This window comes from Rhinolophus hipposideros (assembly GCF_964194185.1).
Source record: "Rhinolophus hipposideros genome assembly, chromosome: 25".
NCBI classification, from domain to species: Eukaryota; Metazoa; Chordata; class Mammalia; order Chiroptera; family Rhinolophidae; genus Rhinolophus; species Rhinolophus hipposideros.
Window position 1 is genome coordinate 25,165,368 of NC_138071.1, and position 23,698 is coordinate 25,189,065.

Below are 23,698 nucleotides of genomic sequence, written 5' to 3' on the forward strand. Positions count from 1 at the left end.
CATTTCAAGGAGCTTACCATCTATTTCCATAAACAGAAACTTTTCCATTCAGTTTTGCCTAATCTCCTCAAAGGAAGGTAGCCGTCTATTCCATTGTTCATTGCCATTTTTTTCCCCAATTTTAGCAATAGGCAATATCTACTTACTTTAATACTTATTTTTCTACATATGCCCTCCAAAAATCAGTAACTATTTCTGAAGTCAGAGTCAATGATCCACATAGTTCCTATCCCTCTCAATCACCAGAATTTGTAATCACAAAACAATTATATATATATATATATATATATATACACACACACACACATACATATATGTGTATATATACACACACACATATATGTATATATATAGCAATTATTTTTTAACCTTTTAAATACAATTACTTTTGCACCAATCTAATATATATGTTTATATATATACATACACATATACAGAAAATATGTATGTATATATATATATACATACACATATACAGAGAGTGCCAAAAAATGTATACACATTTTAAGAAAGGAAAAACTATTAAAATATGCTGATGGTAACTACTTTGAGCACCTCTTGTAACCGCAGAAGGCAAACATAACTTGTATTCATCTTTTGTTATCGGTATATATCGAGTATTACAATTTTAATAGTTTTCTCCTTTCTTAAAATGCGTATAGAAGTTTTTGGCACTGTGTGTGTGTGTGTGTGTGTGTGTGTGTGTGTGTGTGTGTTTGTATGTATGTATATACATATATATATATATATATATATATATATATATATATATAATCTTTAAATAGAACTATAACCCAAATATACATTTCTAAGCCTGATTGAGACCAATAAAATGTTTGTAAATTGAACTAAATAGCTCTTCTTAATCCCTAACATAGTGTAAATTGACTTAAGAGAAGCAACCATTTTCTCAGCTATGTTACAAGAAAGTATAGCTTGCAGTGGTTTAAGTGAGTACGTGTTAAGTGAGTAAAATCATTACTCAAAAAGTTTAATTGAAAGCAGGAAAGCAGAATCATTGTTTCTTCTTTACTCATTCACATCCTTACATATATAGGAGAAAAAAGCTACCATTTCTTTCATCCATGACTGCAGTGGGTACAAAATCAAAAGATTCAATGAAGTGATTCAATTGAAATGAAAAAAATTACTTCCAAAATATTTATAACACATTTTGTACAATTTTATGTTGAATTAAGTTTTCAATTTTATAATGGAAAATAAAACATTTCTATTGAAAATTAAAAAGGGCATGATAATTTTCTCCATAACATATCTATGTCATTTGTGTTTATCATTAATCTAATCTTTTCAATTCTTTAAAATTACTTAATCTGTTTTTTCATAAAATGTTAAGTAGTAAAACTTGCACAATTTTTAAGAAATGACTTTAAATCATAAATAAGTGAATTTTATAATTTTGCGTCTATAATAGGATTTTATAAATTTGTACTCCTAACAAAATGAAACATCTTTTTTTACTGGAAAATTGAATAAATACTAGTTAGCTTTTATCCTGAATATGTAGCATTATACATAGCTTGCTAGACACATCCAAAAATACATACTTGAAATAAGAATTATAATGAAGACAACTAAATAACTAACTCCAGATTTCCTCACTCTGAACAGTATCTTTATAATATTATGCCAAATATGTTAGTAATACTTATGCAAATTTCAACATGTTATAATCTACATAAATTTATTAGTGATAGTTATACTTGAATTTCAGGTAATTCATTTAAAAATTCTGCAGAGAATGAATATTAAAAACATTGTTGTCTCAATTACAAATTATCTTCTCAAGGGCAAAAATAAAATATCATGATCTAAGTTCTTGAACAGGCTAAAGGTGAGACTATCATTTATTCCTAAAACATTGACTCAAACCAGAGATGATAAATCTTGCAGAGAAAGAATGTCTTTCCCATAGTAGATTTTTCAGTAAATGTGTGATGAAATTAGGCAACAGATCTGCACAGTTTTATTGTCAGTACTCCTTAAGTTTTCACCCATAGGATATAATAATCATAGAAAATGCATTTTCATCTAGTACCTAACTTCATGAGGGAGACTCCTATTCTGCCTTCTTCAAATCTCGTTGTTATGACATGCTAGGAGCTAAATTATAAGTTTGATTATTAAGTATCTAATTAAAGAAGGAAATTATCCTAGTTGAGCCCCGAGTGTTGCTACATGGACTCATCCCAAGAAGACCCACTGTCACAATAGACAGGAGGCATTGTTACAATCCATGGCTTCCCTGTAGCACCAGAGGAGCTTTGGAATAAGCCAGCTTAAACGCTGAATACTCTAAGAATGAAACCACTTATGACTCCTTTCTTGTAGTGATGATGTTGTCACTAAGCGTTGTTTATCAGAGTAGAAAATGTGAATGTTTACAAGGTACCAGAAAGAGATCTCTCATCCTATGTGTGAACACAGCCTAAACAGGATAGGGCGTGTGTTCTTAAAATCTGTCTGTGGGCCAGCCTGGTGGCTCAGGCGTTTAGAGCTCCATGCTCCTAACTCTGAAGGTTTGATTCCCACATGGGCCAGTGGGCTCTCAACCACAAGGTTGCCAGTTCAACTCCTCGAGTCCCGCAAGGGATGGTGGGCAGCGCCCCCTGCAACTAAGATTGAACACGGCACCTTGAGCTGAGCTGCCGCTGAGCTCCCGGATGGCTCATTTGGTTGGAGCGTGTCCTCTCAACCACAAGATTGGTGGTTCGACCCCACAAGGGATGGTGGGGGGCTGTGCCTCCTGCAACTAGAAAAAATGGCAACTGGACCTGGAGCTATGCTGCGCCCTCCACAACTAAGACTGAAAGGACACCTTGAAGCTGAACGGCACCCTCCACAACTAAGATTGAAAGGACAACAACTTGACTTGAAAAAAAAAAGGCCTGGAAGTACACACTGTTCCCCAATAAAGTCCTGTTTCCCTTCCCCAATAAAATCTTTAAAAAAAAAATTTGTCTGTGTAGCAGAATGAACCCATTCAGCTTCGTGTGAAAGAACGGTGATCATACAGAGAATTCAAGTGGAATCGCTCCCCTTATTTATGATATCAGTACTTGAGTGATTCCAAGTGAGTGGACTGCAAACTTTTTCTGGTGTAACTGAAAGTTTTGCTTGAGCCAAGAGATGACCAGGGTTGAAAACCCTCTGTTAAAACAAACCAAGAAGTTAATAGTGAGAAGAGGGGCCTCGTATCCAATCTAGGTTTTCTTGAGTTCCTTGTAAGAGCTCATTGGGAAGAAATTTAAAAAAATAAAAATAAAAACCCTGAGGTATATACAGGAAAACACTACAGATGCCCTTTCCAGTTTTTGCACAGCTGAGACCAAAACAGAGGTCATGCACCATCTAGCAAATCCGCCTCAGACCCAGGCATCTCGGAACAGTACCACAATGTCACTAGTAGGAATTGTACTCAATAATGCACACGGGCTGACTAAAATGCCCACATTTTCATTTTGGTTTGATGACTTTCTCAGAGAATAACAATGCTCAACTTAGATTTTTTTTTTTTTTTTAACTTGTAGTGTCCTTTGGGAAAGAACATTTTTCCTTATAAAAGTTACATAAAGCTGAACTCAAACAGTTTCATTGTTCTGGCTCTCATGCAGCTAACAAAAAAAAATCTAATGTATTAGTTAATGAAGCTCTTCATTGCTTAATAAAAATAAGAATTAGTAACAATAACTGTTAGTACTCCCATTAACCTTATTTTCACGCTTTAACAGAAGTTGTTCTGATGTATTATATATCTCTACTATAATTTGCTTTAAATAAACAAAGCCACTGGAAAATATAAATCTAATACAGAAGTTATCTTTTTACATTGTTGTTTTAGAAATTTGAGTCACTAACCAGTGCCAAACCCAGCAACTAAAATCTCAAGTTTTAAAAGTGTAAAGTTACAATACTGATAATTTTCAACTCTAGAAAGTGAGAGAAAATCTTTGATTTGCAATCCACAAACCTAGGTCTTATTCCCAGGTTTGCAACTTACTACATGCTATTGGAAAGTGTACTAAATTTGTGAGTCTTGATTTACTTGTTTGTTCCTTTTCCAGATGGGACTTAGCTCTGGCTACCCACAGAGTAACTAGTCTTGGTTTTATAATGTGCACATGTAACTTGCATCGAAGTTCACAAGAAAGGCTGGTAAAGACTAATATAATCAACCTCTGATACTAGGTTTTTCTACCTGATCATAAGCATTCCATGTAGACAATCCCCAACACCATGTGAATATCTGCCTTGAAAGCAGATGAATTTACCAAACTTACAAAATCTGTTTGCCAAAAGGTTATTTTAAAGATTATTGTTCTTTAAAGACATGAAACCTTTTAAGAATCTGTGCTCTTTGATGTCAGGAACTTTGATTTTGATATACCTCTAGTGTCTAGGACGTTGCCTGGCACATTGTATTAAATAAATGAATGAAAGAATTCACCTGATATCCTTTTCACTGTATTCACAGGATGATTTAGTTCGTAACTATATTTCTCATGCATATGTTCTCCATGCATATATTCATGAAAAGGCTACACCTGTGACCCTTAGCTTTTGATAAGTTCAACAATCCTTAAAATACTAATATATTCAATATATGTGAATATATTTAAGAGAAATATATTCATGAATATATTTATAAGAAGAATGTATTCATATTCATAGAATATATTCAAGGAGAATATACCTTAACTTACTTACCTGGTAAACTGGTAAATTTGATGAGTATGGTGAGTTAGTCATTGATCAATTGATTCTTTGGATAATTAGTTTTGATCAATCCACTTTTGATAACTGGTTTCAGTGAACAGACCGGCAGCCCCTTCGCTTGACTCTGGCCACAGTGATCGTCAGTAGGTGGACTCCTGGTAGTTCAGAACTCCTGGAGTTCACCACCCTCTCTAACTGTGGGTGCAGATGTCCTCCTGTGAAATCTCTGTTGAAGGATGCACAGGACCCTCCTTCAAAGGGACAGAGGTTAGAGGCCAAGGTCTACTTCAGACCAAGAGCTACGTAATCGGCTCTCTCCAGCTTACTGCTTTCACCTTCTTCTCTATGAAATCTGTGTTTTCTCATTTCTCCTTGTTTTATCAGAGAATATGGCTTTAACTTGGGAGTCTGTTGGTGTGTGAGTACTTAGTGCATGTGTTGAAGACTGAGTTAGATACCCAGGGAATACTGGTATTAGCGCTTAGTCTTAGAATATACTGTATGTGTACATTATATCACATGGATATAGAATGTTCTGTATAAGTGTATTATATATTACATAAATATAGAGTATATAACGAGTATGGATAAGGAGTAGAATTCATATGTATCAGTTACCAGCCACATGAATTTCTTTTCTCAAGTAATTCTCTTTCACATTTATAACCCTAGCTGCCCAAGGGCTTTGTCTCTCTTGGAGAATCACTGCCATGGTAAGCCATGGTTTCCAATTAAATTATTCTCTCTCAGATATTTGAGAGCAGAAAAAAGATTGAGAGCCTTTCAACTAAATGAATTATGACAGTGGTGAGCTTGCAAGATCTGTAACCATCTGGTTACACCTTTCTGTGAGATACAGACATGGTGAGCTCAAGAAAAATGGAAACAAAGAAAGCCTAAGAGAGCGATTTTTAATAAAAGGAGATGGTAGATTCTATATCATTTAGATGGAAAGCTAAACAAAAGAAAGTAAATATTTTTATATCAGATGGTTATTTTGGAGGGTGTTTTTTTTTTCTCTCTGTGAGTTAAAACAGATAGCATTCCCTATATCTGTGAGACGTGAAAAGGTTGTAATCATGGTTGATAACTTAATAAAAGGAAGTCAAGCCCTGAAGTTTAGAAATGAAATTAGTCATAATTTAAAATGTGACATCACCTTTTAAAGCCCTTCAAAGTGTCTTGAAGTCCCCTCAGAATTTTTATGAAGTCTATCTATCTTTACATAGTCCCCCAAGAGTATATTTTATTTTCATCTATACCACACTTCATGTTAAATTAATGATATTAATAACTATCAGTTTTTCAAAATCACTTTTGTTTTAATATTCTACAACTGTGCATACTTAATAAGTTTTAATGGCTTCAGTACACATCCACTGTCTCATGACTTTTAAAGATAACAGTGACTTCAATATTTTCTACCTTTTTAAGGTATTTCCATTAGATTATATATTGCATAGACTCTTGAGTTATTTTCAACTTTCACTGATATACAGGCGTACCCCATGTTACTGCTCTTGGCTTTGTTGTTCTCCACAGATGTGTTTTACCAATTGAAGGGAGGTGCCTCCACCAGCAAAACTATTAGGACTTGTTTTGTTGCAATCCTCGCTTTATTGCAGTGGTCCGTTACCAACCCTGCAGTGTCTCCCAAGTTATGCCCGTATACTGTACATACAGAAACGATATAGCTCATGAATGTACGGATCAATGAATTGTTTGGAAAACTCAATATACCTATGTCACCGGTTCCCAGATCAAGAGACAGAATGTTATCAACACCCCAGATTGCTTGTAAATTCGATAATTGATGGTTAGTGGAATGTTGCTCATCTAGCAACCAACACCAAGTGACAGTCAATAAATAACTACTCATGAGGTACAAATTATAAGAAAAAAGCCATCTGTGGAGCTTATTCGAGTTATCTTTAGCTGGGACAAAGACCTCTTAATAAGAAAGTGATCATCGTTCTGTATCGCAGAAGTTTAGCACTGCAAGATATTTAATCTAACAGAAATATACCCTCAGATAATTCCCTTTGTAGGATACTGCTGGGCAACATCTTTTTCTCAACCAGAGAACGTCTGGTTGAGAAAAAAAATGTGCTCTTGAGTAAGGAACATGCTATTGCCCTAAACTTTACCTCTATTTTCAATTTTCCAGTAGTTTCTAGGACTCCACTACTGATGTGAAATCACAGAAATGGCAAAGAATTCCCTTTCAGATCATAGTTTTTTTTTGTTGTTCTTTTTTTTTTTTTCCTGTGCCACTGGCTTCACCTCCCATGTTGGTCCTCCATCTATTTACTCCCAGGTTTCCATGAAGCTGCCTGAAAAACCAATTCAAATTAAATGGACCAAAGAGAAGGGAAGCCAGTGGTACCATAATTCCTCTATGTGATTAGCGGGGCATGGATTTCACCTTTTATGGTAAATGTGAATAGGTTGTGAATATTACGGACAAAGTAGAGAAGACAAAAATGAACCAAGAGAAAGACTGACAGTGATCCCCACATTGGATGCCTGTGAGAACAGTAGAGGTATGAAGCTCATTCTTCAAATGAAGCAAGACAGGAGCCTGGCCTTGGAAGAAGTAGCAAGTGTTATGTTTTGTCTATATGACGATAGATTTGCAGGCTGTGATAATCGGGGGCAAAAACATCTGCAAGCTTGAAGTGTAGGTCTGGACAGGAGGAGTAGGAAGGTTGGCTTACAAAGGTAGGTTGGGGAATGAGGTGCAAATGATGCTGGTAGCCGGGAGAGTGTAGAGGTCTGCCAGGGGGAGGGAAGTCTGGGCGCCACGTAATCCAGGAGCCAAGCCAAGCTGGAGCTAGTTCCAGATGCAGGGAGAGGAAAGCTGAGGTGGGAGGGCACAGGGTACGTTCCTGGAGTCTGGAGTTTCAAGATTCTGTATCTATACTATGGACTCTTTTCATCTCAGGTGAAGTCTCTGTGATCCACTCGGGGGTGTGGTGACCATTGTGCCATCCAGCAGGGCAAATACGGACTCCGAGACCACAGTGGTCAACTTCAGCCATAGAAGTACTTATTTTATTAATGTGCTCTATATAACATTGTTTCTCCGAATCGATGCATGGCCAGCGGCTTTCTGTTCCCCTGTACAGAACATGAATGTATTTCAGGCTTACTTTAAGTATCCAGAGCTGAGAAGAATCTTGTAATCAGCTGGTATGAATCATTCATTGTAGTGATTTAGTGATTTTAGTGGTAAGAATTTCTGGGCCAGAGAGGTAAAGTGATTTTCTCAGGTAATGCTCATGTCCATCCTATTGAAATTCGGACCCAGCTGTATTTTAATGTATCTGTCACACTGTACTTCTCTCTTATGTTTCATGTGGCGACGATCAAATATCTGTGCACACATATATGCAAACATACACACACACAACTTACATCCATATTGCTAGTCCATGAAGCCATACTAAAAAGTAAATCAGTCATTTTTCAAATTTGTGCTAAAAATGTGAATTTTTAAAATGCTAGTTTTAATTTTTAACCTTGTTCAATTCATAAGAATGGATGAATAGAATACATCTGTAACCTAAATATATATGAATCTCATCATACAGATATTAATATGCTCATCGGTAGTATTTTTCCACTTCCCTTTTGCCACCAAAAATGAGAAAAACTACCAAAAGGCAGTTGACACTTAAAAAGTGTTGTTGTTGAAGATTGCAGAAGAGAGTAGTTCATAAATATATGGATATGTGCCCTTCACGGTTCACTGCTTGTTAATAGCGCAGCTGGAGGAAATGACTGAGCTGAAATACACAGAAAGCTGCCTCCGACACTACAAGCCACTTGGTAGAAAAAGTGGTAGCGAGGTTGGCAGAAAAATAGCTGCTTGTAAAAGGTAGAGTGATTTTTTGCCTGTGTCTGTGGCCTAGGTATATTATTTAGGTACTGTAGGTACTGATTTGAGTAAAGGATAAAAATCATTCAGTGGCAAGTATAAAAACAGTTCTATTAAAGGACAGTAATGCAGAATTATCTGCAATGAGAAGCCTATGGTTCAATTACGCATTTTATGATGCAATTTAAAAGTTGTGATTTATATTCAAATTATAAAGTATTGTACCTCAAGTAACATTTTAATATTGCTATTCTGTGGTAGGACTCTGATCATGATATTCTTTGAACTCATAAATTTCTGAGCCCCTGAGTGGCTGCATAACCTCTCCAACTTAAAAACAGTTCTCGCACAGTTGTTGTCCAGCATACACTACTCTAAAAAGTCTCTATTTAATCAAAGCCACTTAAATTCACAGTCCTCAATGGCTAATACAAAACTGCCACTTTCAAAAACATAGAAAAGGAAGGAGAACATTTCATGATACGTCCTGTTTTAAAGAAAGCCAATCTTAAATTCTGACCGTTGTTCTTTGTTTTATTTGTTTTATTATCAAAATTTAGGGAAAAAAATGAGAAAATGGATTGAAGACTTAACCTAAACTAAATTGCCATTATCTTCATGCATTCCTATTATTCTTTCTCTAACATAGTCTTTTTGCCTTACATCTACAACAATGATGTAGTAGAATTCAAAACCAGTCATCTTCCAATAATGTCATGTAGCTCTCTTTTCTCCTTATTGTGTAGGAGGAGAGGAACTATGTGATTTGGGAATATCGACTAGGTAGTGTCCTCTGTATTTATTCTAATATCCACCTCGCTAGCAACCACAACGACGGGGGATCAACAAACAGTCTCAACAGTGTATGACAATCAAGCTATGGAAAAACAGACAGCACCTACATTTGGGATAAACTTGTGTCAATGATCCCCAGTTAGAGACTAAAATCATCTTCATCTACACGACGGCTTCTCTGTGTATTTTTATTGCCCTGTGTCATACAACTCCAGTTTTTACAATATAGGGTAACATTTCATAGAAATTACAAAAATGTATGTTAACATATTTAAATCTCATTCGATGGTACAATAAGGCAAACTTATTGAGACAAGAGACCGTCATATTTATTTTTATGCACAGTATTTCACGTAGGTATGTCCTCAGGAAAAGAAATGATTTGAATGTCCTTGTAATTTGGACAGTGACGATTTCCTATGAACAAGAATGATTTTGTTCCTTTGGAGGAGACTGTAAGATATTGCAACTTAACTGAGACATGTGTGACACAAAGATAAAGGACTAAATGTGACTTAGTCAATTTAGATTTAAGAAATAAATTGTAATGTAGATAATAATGACAACTTATTTCCCCCAAATAGTATAATAACAATTTCATAACTATAGCCATTTCAAACAGAAACAAAACATTAACTATAAACAATAATAATGGAAGTTTAAAACCAATTAACTGGCATATTTATTTCAAAAAAAAATAAGGAATAGGAAATATAACCTATAAGCCACTAAGTGGAAAAAATAGAGTGTAAGAAAAGCAATGACCCCAAAAGCATACCTGAATTGGTAATCTTTTCATTGTCCAATAAAGTCAGGCAGTGCAATTAAAAGATGATGGGTTGTATAAACCAGGCTTTTTAACCTGATTGAAGAGCTAAACCCTTGAAATTGTATATATAGTTTGAGTATCTGTGAATTAAGATTTTTCGTTGGATGCATTCATGGTATTCCTCAGATTTTCAACTTAGATTATTACCCAAAATAATTTTCCTGTACAGTTAAGCTACTCAAAGATTGTGTATTCTCACTCTGCATTCCTCACCTACCATAGTTTCCTCACTCCACTCTAATTGCAGACCTCCATATTTCCAAATCTGATGTCTACTTCTTGTCCTCGTTTTATTTGACATTTCAGAAGCACTTAAAAGATTCAGCCAGTCCCTCCGTGGAACAATCTCTCATCCCATTTTCATGGTTTCTTCAGTCTTTCACTGTCTGCTCTTTCTCAGTCTTCTTTCATGGCCCTTCCTCCTCTTTCCAGCTTCAGAAGTTTAAAGCACTCCACCTGTCTTTGCTGTCTCAGTTCTCTCTCTAGGTAACCTTATCTCGCCTCTTGACATGATCATGCCGTAACGTTTCTATCTGGAGACCTTTCTTTCTTGAGCTCCCCACATAAATCTACACTGTCTGCCTGCTTCAGTCACAAATCTTTCTCAAATTTTTGATAACCAGTTAATGAGTAAGACCCATCAGTAGTACCTACACCATATACGACAAATCTGACCACTTTTCTCCAATGCTAACCTTCGTCCACACCTCCATCATCTCTTGTCCTAGCTTCTGTAAGAGCTTCCTAATAGGTCTCCCTGCTTTCACTCCCACCACCCTAAACCCATTCAACGTATGGTAGTTGTGTTCTATATAGTGACTGTGAACACTAGATTAGTGAATACTGAACCATTGATTCTGCAAGAAATATAGGGTTAGGTTCCTGCAATCCTCTGATCACAACATTTGCATCAACCCATAACACATACCCTTGTTTTATGTGTGTTTCTGTTTCAAGTCACCTTGTTTCATAAAGGTGGATCAATTCATTAGCGTTGAACTAACAGCCAACGGCATTGTAACTTGTACTTGAAAGAAGCTTACCTGACATACCTATTTTCTCTTTGTGAGAAACATCATAGCCTTCTGACATTTAGGAACACTGCACAGCACTTCAGCCCTACATCTGGGGTCCACTTTCAATGGCATAATCAACAACAAAAGAAAATCCACAATAGTGCAAAAAACATGGCACTGAATACACAGTGAAAGAGCATTTGTTGGTAGGTGAGGCCTGCGACAAGAAAGCAGATGGGAACTGTACATCGGGTGACCAACTCTTTCATCCATATGTGCCTGCTCAATCTCGCATGAACGACCACGAAAGCACCACAAGAATTGATTGGGGGTTACAAATCGTAACAAGTAGGTGAATGTGTACTTACTGAACCCATGAGTGAGGATCAACTACATGTGAAATGCACAGATCTTAAAAACACAATTCAGTGGATTTTGATACATATATACTTACTCAACCAGCGTCCAATCAAAATGTAGCAGTTGCATTACCTCAGAAGGTTCAGTCCATCCCCACCTGCACCCTTCCCCCACAGGCAACCACTCTCCTGATTTCTGGCATGGAAGAGTTCTGCCTGTTCTAGAATTTCACGTAAAAGGATGCAGTCAGCGTGCTATTTGTATGCCTACATTCTTTCATGCATAGCAACGTTGTCTGTACCACTAGTTCATTCTTTTTTTATGACTTAACATTTCCTAATACACACACTATAGGTATACAGGTATTTTCAGTTTAGGCCTATTGTGAATAAAACTGCCAAAATACTCTGTATGAGCATTTTGGTAACATATATTTTGATTTGGTTGGGTAAATATTTAGGAGCGCAATTGTTGGGGCCTAGGATTAATATGTGTATAATTACATTTTTTAAAAATCTGCCAAAGATTTTCCCAAAGCAGTTGTACAATTTTATCCAACCAGCAACATATGAGGATTTAATTGGTCCAGATCTTAGTCCTTTCGATTTTTAGCCAATGAAGTGGGTGTAAAATTGTGTATTTTTGTGGTTTTAGCTTCCCTGGTAACTAATGATATAAAGCAGTTTTCATGTGCTTCTATGTAATTAATATATCTGTGTTTGTGATGTCATTTTTGCTCACTTTTGTCTTTCAGTTATTGATTTGTAAGAGTTTTTGTTTGTTTTTTTGTTTTTTCTCACTCCATCTCGCCTTCAACTTTTTTTAAACTATGTCTATTGTTGAGCAGGAATTTTTAATTTTGATGAAGCCCAATTTACCAAGTGATTTTGATGCCCTAAGAAATCTCTGTTAACCCAAAGTCCTGAAAATATTCTGTTATCTTTCAGAAGCTTTATAGTAGGCCCTTTGTGTTTGGGTCTAAAATCCATCTAGAATTAATTCTTGTGTATTTCATAAGGCAGAAATCAAGATACATCTTTTTCCCTAAATTTATCTGGTTGTTCAAGCACCTTTTTTGAAAAAACAAAAAGAAACACTCTGTTGTAGTGCCTTACCGGCTTTGTCAAAAAATAATGGACCACATATGTGTGGATCTATTTCAGATCTCATTCTGGGTTATTATAGTATTATAACAAGTCTTGAAATCGTGTGATAAGTCTTCAATTTTTTTTTGAGTATTTAAGATGTTCTGTACTTCCTTACACATTTTAGAATCTTACACTTCCTTTTCCACAAAGATTAATGTTGGTATTTTGACTAGGATTACCTGGTATACTCATATATCTCCATTTATTTAATCTTTGATTTCCTTGGTGATGATTTGGCGGTTTCAGTGTGGACCTTTAAAATTCCCCAAATGACTCTCATGTACAGGGAGGATAATAAAATATACTAACCATGGTCCTTTGTTTCTCAGAAGATTATGGGTGCCAGAAAGAAATGAATCCATCCCATCCCTAAGATTCTACAAGTTAAATAAGTGAAGGGGTCATTTCTACCAACTCATGATAAATGTCACGCAGTTGCTCTCCCCGGTGTATTTGTCTAACTTAAAGGTTCCATTACTGGCTCTTTCAGAACAGACACATTCCAAGGTGACTTTCTGTCTATACTTACACAGAAAAGCATTTAGCAGTTTCTTCAGCTGAAAAAAAAAAAAAGTCTTTTGTGCCTGCCTAAGCACCTTATGACATGTTCTAATTGTAACTGGTCATACATATAAACAGTGGTTTGAATTGGTGTGTAGAAGTGGGCAAGGTTAAATTGGATCATTTTCCTAATGATATGAAATTTATATAGAAAATCTAAGAAATCTTACATGGCTATTTATATAGACGTATATATCCCCTTTTCTCTTTGTATTGCATAAATAGGTAAATGGTAATTTGTGAGATATATTGTCAGCACATCAGAGGACAGTATAACTACCTAAAGTTGGATTCATACTCTAGGAAATTTTTCTCTCAAGATTGAATACCGAGCAAAAGATTGAAAACTCTAGTCACTGTAATTTTATTTGAAGCATTTTCAAACAGATGTTACATCTTGGTTTGCTACTATATTTTAAATCCTTTTTTTTCAATATTCATTAAACTAGTCTTTTCTTCTTGTTTCTAATAAGAGTAACATCTGTTTCTTCTAGTTCAATCAAAGTAACCACCTCAAGAGTCTCACTTTAAAACTAATAGCATTAGAGAGACAGCTTAGATAGAGTATGCTTCATTAACATTTTACATTTGCATACAAAACAAGTTTTTCTAACAATTACAAGTTAGGGAGATGTTACAGAAAATGTTGTAAAACAGTTTAGTTATCTTATGAAAAAAATTAAGACCAGAAGTTGGAATATCATTTCAAATATTGTGGTTTTCGGTTAAAAACTTGTTTATAAAAATGTAGGTTTCCTTTTGTAATGTACAGTTGAAATTTTATCATTCATAAAGAACTAGAGGTATCTGTTCTAAAGTAACATCAAATAATCTTGAAGTATAAAATTAAATCAAAACGGTTGCAATAGTATATATTTTTTAAAACAAAAAAATGTTTTAGAAAGTATATACTCCAGTTTGAACAGTCTCCTCAAAGTTAGTCACCAGGAGAAATCCTTGTTTGAAATTGGACTTAATTTTGGAAATATCACATAGACATTCAGGAATACATCTGTAGGATAATCTGGTTTAAAAAAAACACACACACACATTTTGCTCAAAATTGGCTTTAAAAGTTGTTGACCTTGATATTAACAAGTCATACTGGGAGCTACCTCCCCAAATCTTCATATTCCTCAGCAAAAATATCATACTATTGGATTTATATGGGGAAGGAGGCTATTTGTTCATAAAGAAAACCAATTTTAATCATTTTATCATAACTAATTTTTATAGCATTAAAGTACAATGACCCAAGTTGATGTTTAGAGAGCTGGGCTTGCCTACTAAGAAACAATCACTACTATTTACTGAGTGCTCACTGTGTGCCAGACGCTGTTCTAATGACATATATGTCCTTAATCCTCACAACAGCCCTGTGAAACAGGTACTTTTATTCCCATTTAATAGAGAAGGGAAACTGAGGCACAAAGAGATTGACTTGCTGCTGGTACGTGAGCACAAGTGAGATCGGCATCCAGCTGTCCGACTTCAGAGCCCGTTGACCTTTCTGGCATTCTGCCCCCTGAGGGTTCATCTGTACAACAGACGCCCCTGTTCTAATCCTCGCTCAGTTTCTTCTGGGGGCAATAGACTACGACCCCAAATCCGGGACAATCCCCACTTTTCCCAGAAAGATAACTAAGAGTACCTTTGGACTAGCTTGCAGTAGAAACTTTTATTGCTGTAGGTAATATTTACTTAATGACTATGTGTTTTTAAAATTATATAAGCGAATATTTTAGAAAATTTATTTTCCACTCTCACTCTTTGGAAATATTTGTTGTTCTAATGTCTTTACATGCAGCTGTAACATCAGTGTCATTAGTTGTCCTAACTTTGTAAGCCATCTAACACATTTGCAGAACAAATAAATCATCTTCACCTCTGTCTATGTTGTTTGAATACAGGAATTGTTTGTATGTCTAAGTCCATCACTGGATGTGTTTTTCTAAGCTTCAGGTGGTGGTAGCATAACATTAGGACACACTATTTTTCCAGTTGTGTCATATGTGAATATTCATGCTCTCTATTCTGTAAGACTTACTACATCGCTGTCTTGTTCAGAAGGCTATTTGTACTAACCAATATTTGTAATGATGAGGTAATAATTCCCAAAGACAAACTAATGTAGATAAGCCTCAGTTTCCTTTTCTGTAAAATGAGATGCATCAAAGCGTCTTTGTCTTTTGATCCTTGTAATCTAGATACAGTGCTTCCTAGGTGCCGGGCACTCTTCTAATGCTTTACAAACACTGATTCATCTACTCCTCAAAAGAAACCTATAAAGTGGAGACTTGATTTGCATTTTAGAGAAGAGAAGCCTGAGGTACAGACAAGTTAGGTAAATCGCCGCCTAAGCAAGGGCCAGGACACACACAGGTGTCTGGCTCCGGGATCTGCCCTCCCAACTATTAGAGTGATGTAAAAGTCATTGCGGGTTTTGCAATGATTTTTAACCTTTTAAACCGCAGTTACTTTTGCACCAACTTAATCGCACAGTTTCCTGCCCTTGTGCCCTCTTCCTTCTCACTGCTGAGAAGAGCCCATTCAGCAACACATACAGTGTGTGTAGACACATGCACGACTCTCAGGAGATGTTAGCCATCTGAGACACGGGGCTGTTTCGTAAGCACAAGTACCAGCATCTTTCTTTTCATCTGGTCCTGAACTGCTGTCCAGCCACCAGGTAACCACTGCGTTTGAGGTGTGAGGCCCTGGTGGGTCTTTCCATTCCCTGCAGCTTCCACTATGAGTGGAGGAGTAACATCTCTGTAACAGCCAGTGAGAAGTGCTGCTTTGATCCTGTCGAGTGACGTTTCCTTGTTATTTATGAGTCACAAATTTGTAATAAAACGTGGGTTGATAATACGTTTGTTCTGAATAAATGTCTGGGTGTTTAATATAAGTTTACATCTTATTGCAATGATCTGATCAGCTTTGGTATTCTGAGTGAATTTCATACAGTGTTGAATTCCGAAAGCTCTTAAATTTAATGAATGCCCTGTTTCATACGAATTAAAAATTATCCTTACTTTTTTAAAAAAAAATGCCATTTCCATCATAGATTGCTGAGGCATACCTCCTGATAGTTAACATTAAAAGTTCAAAATAATGATTGGAATTAAAATGAATGGAATTCACAGTTAAAGCTCAGATGCAGTGATGGTTGCTGTTGACAAAACTGCTATTACCTGAGGTCCAATTTCTCTAGTAATTAAGTTTCTTGCAAAAATCGAGGTAACGTCTTTATTTTAATCTGAATGGAATAATAGATCTTTTTTTTTTTTGCCATGAACAATTAAGCTGATGATCTTCATTTATAAATTAATTTTGTGAAGAAGAAAATATTATAGGAATTTTTAGAAAGGCTTTTTGGTCTACCATTTAGAACAGGACGCTCTGTCAGTGGGACGATACCTTCCAAGTGACTTCCTCTGGTTGTGTGATTATTTAGGGTTTAATTTGGTGAAGGAACATTTGTAACAGTGATGTTCTTGTCATCTGTGCCCCCAAATTGCATTTCAAAGTAGAATTCATCACATTTTAAAGGCAAAAACAAAAGCCAAACATCAAAACCGTATTCTTCAATGGTTAATCAACAGTAAACCCGGTTTTATACTTTAAAGAAAAAAATTATGGTGAAAATAGTTTTCTATGAATCTGTTCTGTGGGAGAACCCAACAGTAACCTACTTGAAAAGGAAGTGTTTCAGTCAACAAGACCACTTGTCAGACAGCTAACAGATTTTAACTTTAGAATAAGACTTTACAATTCCATAGTAATGTCACAGTGTAAAAACTGTATTTATGTATTTATGTTTATATAAACATGTATATAAAATGTACAATTTATGTTTATGTATATAAATAAATATTTATAGGTGTATGTGTGTGTATGTATTATAGATTTTATAATTTGGAAATCATTTAGTATTAATTACCTTGCAGCAGGAATTTTCTATTTTCCTCCATTAGAATAAAATGTGCTCAAACGTGCGTTACTAAATTAAAATTGGAAAGTCATGAGAAAAATACCTGAAGGGAGATTATTTGTGATGATGTTTACCAGTATAAGGTCAGTAAATAATACCTATTGTGAATACCATCTAAGCTCCAACAGGCCTTAATTTTTTCTTTAAAGTATTTATTTTCAATAGTATAGACCAACCACTGGTTTATGCTTTTGCTGAAAAGACCACACAGAAAATAGTTTAGGTTTTGCAGACAATTCAGTTTCTGTAGCCACTATTTGATTCTGTCTCTGTCAATATGTAAATAAATGAACTTGGCTGCATTCCAATAAAACTTTACGTGGACACTAAAATTTGAATTTTCTATAATTTTCACATGTAATTTAACATGATCATTTTTATTTATTTTCAACCGTTAAAACATGTGAGAACTATTTTTAGCTCTCAGGCTGTATAAAATCAAATGGCTGCAGACTGGATTTGGCCTGTAGTTTGCACACCTCTGATCAGAGGCTGGGAGCTCTCATCATCAGTGCCTCCCTGATTTACTCTCATTCCATTTTGGATTCCTTTACTTGCTAGGCTTCTCTTCCTGTTGTGAACCTGAACTGTACCTTCCAGTAACTTCTACCTGTGGATTCTAGACTATTCTATCTGGAGCAGACTAGCACAAAATATTGTCACTTTGCCATAGGATCGGCCTTTGTAGGTCAAAGAAAGCCGCTCTGACCTCATAGACTTCTCTGTCTCTTAGCATTTCCTAATCTCGTTCCAGATATTTACGTTCAATGGTTGTTGTACTCTGTATGCTCCTTAATTTTCTAATATTCTTCATAAAATGAACATAAGTTAACCAAACTTTGAATTGTTGTCAGTGTACGGTAGAGCTTAATATAATAGAATTTCTGTCCCCAATGGCAACAGTGAAATATGATTGTTAAGGATGGGAGTCGTTGATTTATTTTTTGTTTTTTTTTTTGTTTGTTTGTTTAAATATAGCCTACTTCATTATAAAGATACCTTATTTATAAATGGTCATATAATCCTGGTCTTATTTCCCATGCTTGTTAGTGGTCAATTACACCAGTAATGGTACATACTCACACATTTATTTTTTAGTTCTTCATCTCTATAAACTATATTTGCCAGATGTGGTTATTGAGAAAAAAAGAACAGTACAAAAATGTTTATAAAAACAGAGAGAGAGACATTAGACAAAAGTCATAAACCCCTTTGCTTATGTGAGAGCAGCGTCTAGTAAAGCTAACCAGAAAATAAGTTATTAAAATAAAAGTGTTCTTTGTCACCTCCCCAGCAACTTACTCACTCCCTTCATTTTCCCAAGTACCTCAATGGCACATTAGTATTATTTCCTTAGATCAGGTTATATTACGCCTCATTTGGTTCAATAGAAAATAAAAGCACTTACAATGTCAAAGAAGCATGAGATACTGATTTTAAGTAGCACTGAATTTTCCTAGATGAGAATATATTAATTTTTACTTATACAGTTCTGACTTTGTTGCTGTTAAAAGTTGTTTAAAACTGAACTGTCTTAGCCAAGTAAACTGACTTGTGTTTTGTACTTACTTGCAGGTTCTGGGTTGAATGATGGACAGTGGCATGAGGTCCGTTTCCTAGCTAAGGAAAATTTTGCTATTCTCACCATCGATGGAGACGAGGCATCAGCAGTTCGAGCTAATAGTCCTCTTCAAGTGAAAACTGGCGAGAGGTACTTCTTTGGAGGTGAGATTACGTCTTGTGTTGTTGTTGTTGTTGATTAACTAACACATTGCTAAAAATAGAGTCCTAATGAGGTTTGATTATGAAGTACTTATATTTGATTCAGTGGACTCAGTAGATTTGAGGAAAAAACAAACTAATCTGATTCAGTTAAAAAGAGGGGCACATTTATGTTTCTTCATGATAAAGGTATTGATATGATGTCATTAGATTCTTCTAGTCTGGTTCAAATATTTGAGTTATAAAGCATAAGGTTTGAATCGATTTGTTCTCATAGTAATATTCTGAAGAGTGGGGTCTGGATTATATATTAGTGACCTATTATTGTTTGACTACCTGAAACCTTCGTGGCTCAACACAGCATTACCCCACAGTTACTCTAGATCCGGAATTCAGGACTGGGTTATGCTGACTCGGGGTCTCTCATGAGGTTATACCCATGGTGTTGGGTGTGGCTACGTCACTTGAAGCCTTGGCTGGGCTGGAAGGTCTGGTCCTCAGAAGGTGCTCTCACTTGGTTGACTGGTTGTTGGCTGGGTGCCTTAGTTCTCCCCCATGTGGCTCTGATCCTTCAGGGGCTCTCTTTTTCAAGTGGCCTCCCCTGTAGGTGACTGAACTGGAGGGAGAGGGGAGGAGGGGCGGGAAGAGGAGGGAAAGGAAAGGGACGGGAGAGGAAAGCCAGTAAGCAAGAAAGTTTCCAAGATGTAAGCAAAGCTTTTTATAATTCACTTTTGAAACTGGCATTGTATCAGTTCTGTTATATACAGTTTGTTAGAAGCAAGTCACTAAATCTAGCCCACACTTAAAGGAAGGGAGCTACACAGGGGACAGGTGTTACTGGGACCATCTTAGAGGCTGCCTACCACAGGCTGCTTGATATGAGAAGCCATCTTATCATATATTCTTGGTTCTTAAGCAATGAAAAAAATGTGTAAAAAGGAAGATTCTCTTAATGATAGATTCTGTACATATGTGAAAGAGTGTTGTGGAATGAACCTAGCATATTTTCTATATTAAGGAATGCATCATCCTGCCAGAAATTGATTTTTATTATTAATGAAATATGGAGACATCTTTTATTAAAGTGCTAGGTTTATTGTCTGTATGAATATATCTTTCATTAGATTATTGCCTTTCTCACCTTAAATCATACAATGTGAGAGCCAAAAACACATTGCATCCTTAGAAAAGGCTTTGATTTAAACTAAAAAATACATGTGCACATAAATTTGCCTCTGAAAATTTGTGTATTAATATTCACATATATATTTATCTGCATATATAAATATGTTTGTCTGTCACTGTATTTATATCATTTTCTAATTATTAGAATAAGGCTACTTGAGAACAGTCATGTTGCATGCCTTGTTCCCTACTATATACCCCAAGGTCCTAGAAAAATTCCTGGAATATATTATAGTAGATGACCAATAAACATTTAGGAGTGGATTAGTACATTCTGAAAAAGAGACTAGGCAAGCATTGTATTCCCAATTGTCTAAAAGAAGACCTAGAAACCCTACATGGTTTACTGACTTGCTGCTGACGTTGGACCCAGTACCTGAGTTCAAGACCACCGACTCCTGTGCCAGGGCGTTTGTTCCTTCGGCAACGTGATATGATGATAAGTGACAGCTCAGAGACAAAAGTCCTGATCTAGAGCTCTGCTTCTTGAATCTTTTATGTTCTTTGTGGGAAGTCAAAACTACCTAAGTTTAAAAAGGCTCTCTACATATTTGATGAGTGGATGAAAGTCAGACAGGATGTCTTATGCGTGAATAAATTGGGGCTTATCGATGTGAGAGAAAGTAGCCCAATAGCCACACTGGTTGGCTTCCAAAATATATTAAATATGATGAGTTTTTGGTCAAGTTTTCATCATTGTCATAGAAATTGGATCACAATAATTAGTGAGAAAGCTATTGAATATTCCCACCCCTCCAAATGACCGTGGAATATCTTTGGCCATGGATGAGCTTGCCGAGTGCCTATGGCCAGTTTTGATCCGTTTCCATTTAGATGGGTAAGCAAATAGCTACAATCACAAATGTGTGGCAAAGAGTTTATAGGAGATGCGAGCTTTATAGTGTGCTGTTTACTATTGCTTTACAGATTTTGGTTTTCAAACCCAGCAGTCAGGAACACATTTCTTTCCTCTTGGGTCTTCGATCTGCCATTGAGAAATGCTGTTAGCAAATGGTCATGACGCTTCAAGCTGAGTCTTCAGAGTGTATGGAAATCACTAGGGAACTCATTATGATTCAGGTTCTCAGATCCTGCCCCTAGAACGTGAAAATGCAGGATTCTGAGAAATCGAAGAATTCTAAACTTCAAGTGATTCTGACACCAATGATCTGAAGAACAAAATTATACACTGACCTTAGCCAATTTGCACACACATTCTTTTAGATTCCTTTTTAAAGACAACATCAGCCACTGAAAAGTGAGGTAAGAAATAGCTACCGTGTTTCCCGCAAAATAAGACCTAACTAGACCATCAGGTCTAATGAGTCTTTTGAAGCAAAAATTACTATAAGATCAGGTATAATATAATATGTAATATATTTAATATAATACCGGCTCTTAACATAATATGCTATAATATAATATAATGTAACGTAACGTAATGTGTAATGTAATATAATATATAATACTGGGTCTTATATTAATTTTTGCTCCAAAAGATGCATTAGAGCTGATGGTCTGGCTAGGTCTTATTTTCAGGGAAATATAGTACTCTCGAATATAGATATTTATTAAATGAATAATCATAGCAAGAAGGCACAGTGCTGTTAATACAAACGCTTCTGCAAGCTCAGTGAAGTCGTAGCTCTCTGACTTACTGTTCCTTGAGTGAAATGTTCTCTTCAGGCAGCAGTAGTATTTCTAGAAGCAGGATTCAGCTATACTCAGAATCAATGGCAGGCAACAGAAAGCTCCTAAACTATGTGATCCAGAATCCAGAACCTTCTCCAAAGCTCAGGTCACAGGACTCCCTGGAATCTTATATCATCCGACACAGGCTGCGGTGTCTGTAAAAGATGCTTTTCCCAATATCTTAATATATATCCTTAATATCTTTAATTTCACCATTGAGATCGCTTTTCTAATATTATCCAACATTTTTGCTAATTAACAAGCAACTGATTTCATGAAAGAAAACCCAATTTGGCATTCAGTAAGTTGATTAGAGGAACAGAGAACAGAAATCCTGGGGTAGCCCCTGCTTCAGTGGCTGCAGTTTCCGCTGTAATGTTTATTATCGGGTGGCTTCTGGATAGAACGCTAGCTGCCTCCAGACTAACTTAAAGTGTGTGTGTGCGTGTGCATACATGCACATGCGTGTGCACACATGCACACACACACACAGACCTTCATATGGATCAATTTTAAATAAGTTGCAGATGTGATAATGAAAACATCTTAAGAAATATTACTCTAGTGGAAAGAACAATTGACTTTGTTGTAAAAAAACAATGCATTTAAATCATGCACGCCTGATTCTGGATGGCAGCCTCATTGAGTGCATGGATCATTTTAATAATTTAACGTACTTTCTTCATCTAGTAACAGGCCATGAAATCTGCTTTGTGAACATTACACAGTATAACCTGTTAAACCCAGCGCCTGCCCCTGGGCATGCGAAATGCTGACTGCCTTTCCAATTCATCCTGAGCTTTTCTTTCACTTAGGCAGAGGCAGCCCCTTCCAGGGAAGATCTAAGATGTGAAACAAGGTGCTCATCCAAAGCCTCTCACCCGCTTCTCCACTACTCAAAGCGGTTCTTCAGTAAAAAACAAGTTGTTTTCCTGAAAGGCCTTTTCTAGCTGAAAGGCTTAAGTTAAAGCTTGCTTCCTGCCCTCAGGTATTCCATGACAGCCCCTTAAACATGCCTCACTTTGCATTCTTTGAAGTCAAGTTCTGAACATACAGCTACTTTTGCAACCCCAGGGAGGGCTGTTTCCCACCAGCAAAGTTTTCTCTCCCCATCCCGGCACCCTGGTAATCCCAGGAAAGATCTTAGTTCTCCTCCATAAGGCTCATGATCAGATGTTTAAGCATGAGGAATTGTTTTGCCTTGTTCTTCCTTGGGAATAAACAGAAAAAGAAAGAGATTATTCATTTGGGATGTGTCTCCAACAAAAGATATTTTCGCTGCTTTAACCTTTTCTTTACCTCCCAACTGGAATAACTTCTCCTAACAATTTATTAATTTTAACCATCAAAAATAATAAAATAACTGAAATTAATATTAACTGCTTACCTGCTAATAAACTTCCTGATACAGACCAGGGCAGGGACCATGGTCTTGAGAGAGTAGAAAGATTTTTTTCTGAAGTTTGGTATTTTTGTTGTCCTCATTGTATTTATTTAAAAAGTGAAGGAGCCATGGCTGAAGCGAAGAGGTCAGAAAGTTCCAGAGTCAGTCTTATTGGAAGAGGAGTTTTGTAAGGAACACAGTAGCGGGTGGCAGTTCTCAGGAAAAATGGTGACCCAGGTGGAGGTGGCAGGAGAAAAAGGTGACCTTAGACGCTGGCCTGAGTCTGAAGGGAAAGGGGTTTCTAACATTTAATAAAAAAGCACATACCTTTCCAGTTACAGATCTAAGCTCACCGGTGTACAGCGTTTTAATGTCACTAAATACATTTTATAGTT

General features: G+C 36.2%; 1 protein-coding gene across 1 annotated transcript in view; it reads left to right on the forward strand.

Annotated features, from left to right (window-relative positions):
- Positions 1-23,698, forward strand: part of CNTNAP2 (contactin associated protein 2) — a 1,518,236-nt gene that overhangs the window by 803,382 nt on the left and 691,156 nt on the right. The window contains exon 9 of the mRNA XM_081038748.1: positions 18,896-19,045. Within this exon, the coding sequence (XP_080894874.1) occupies positions 18,896-19,045 (150 nt within the window). The remainder of the gene's footprint in view (positions 1-18,895; positions 19,046-23,698) is intronic.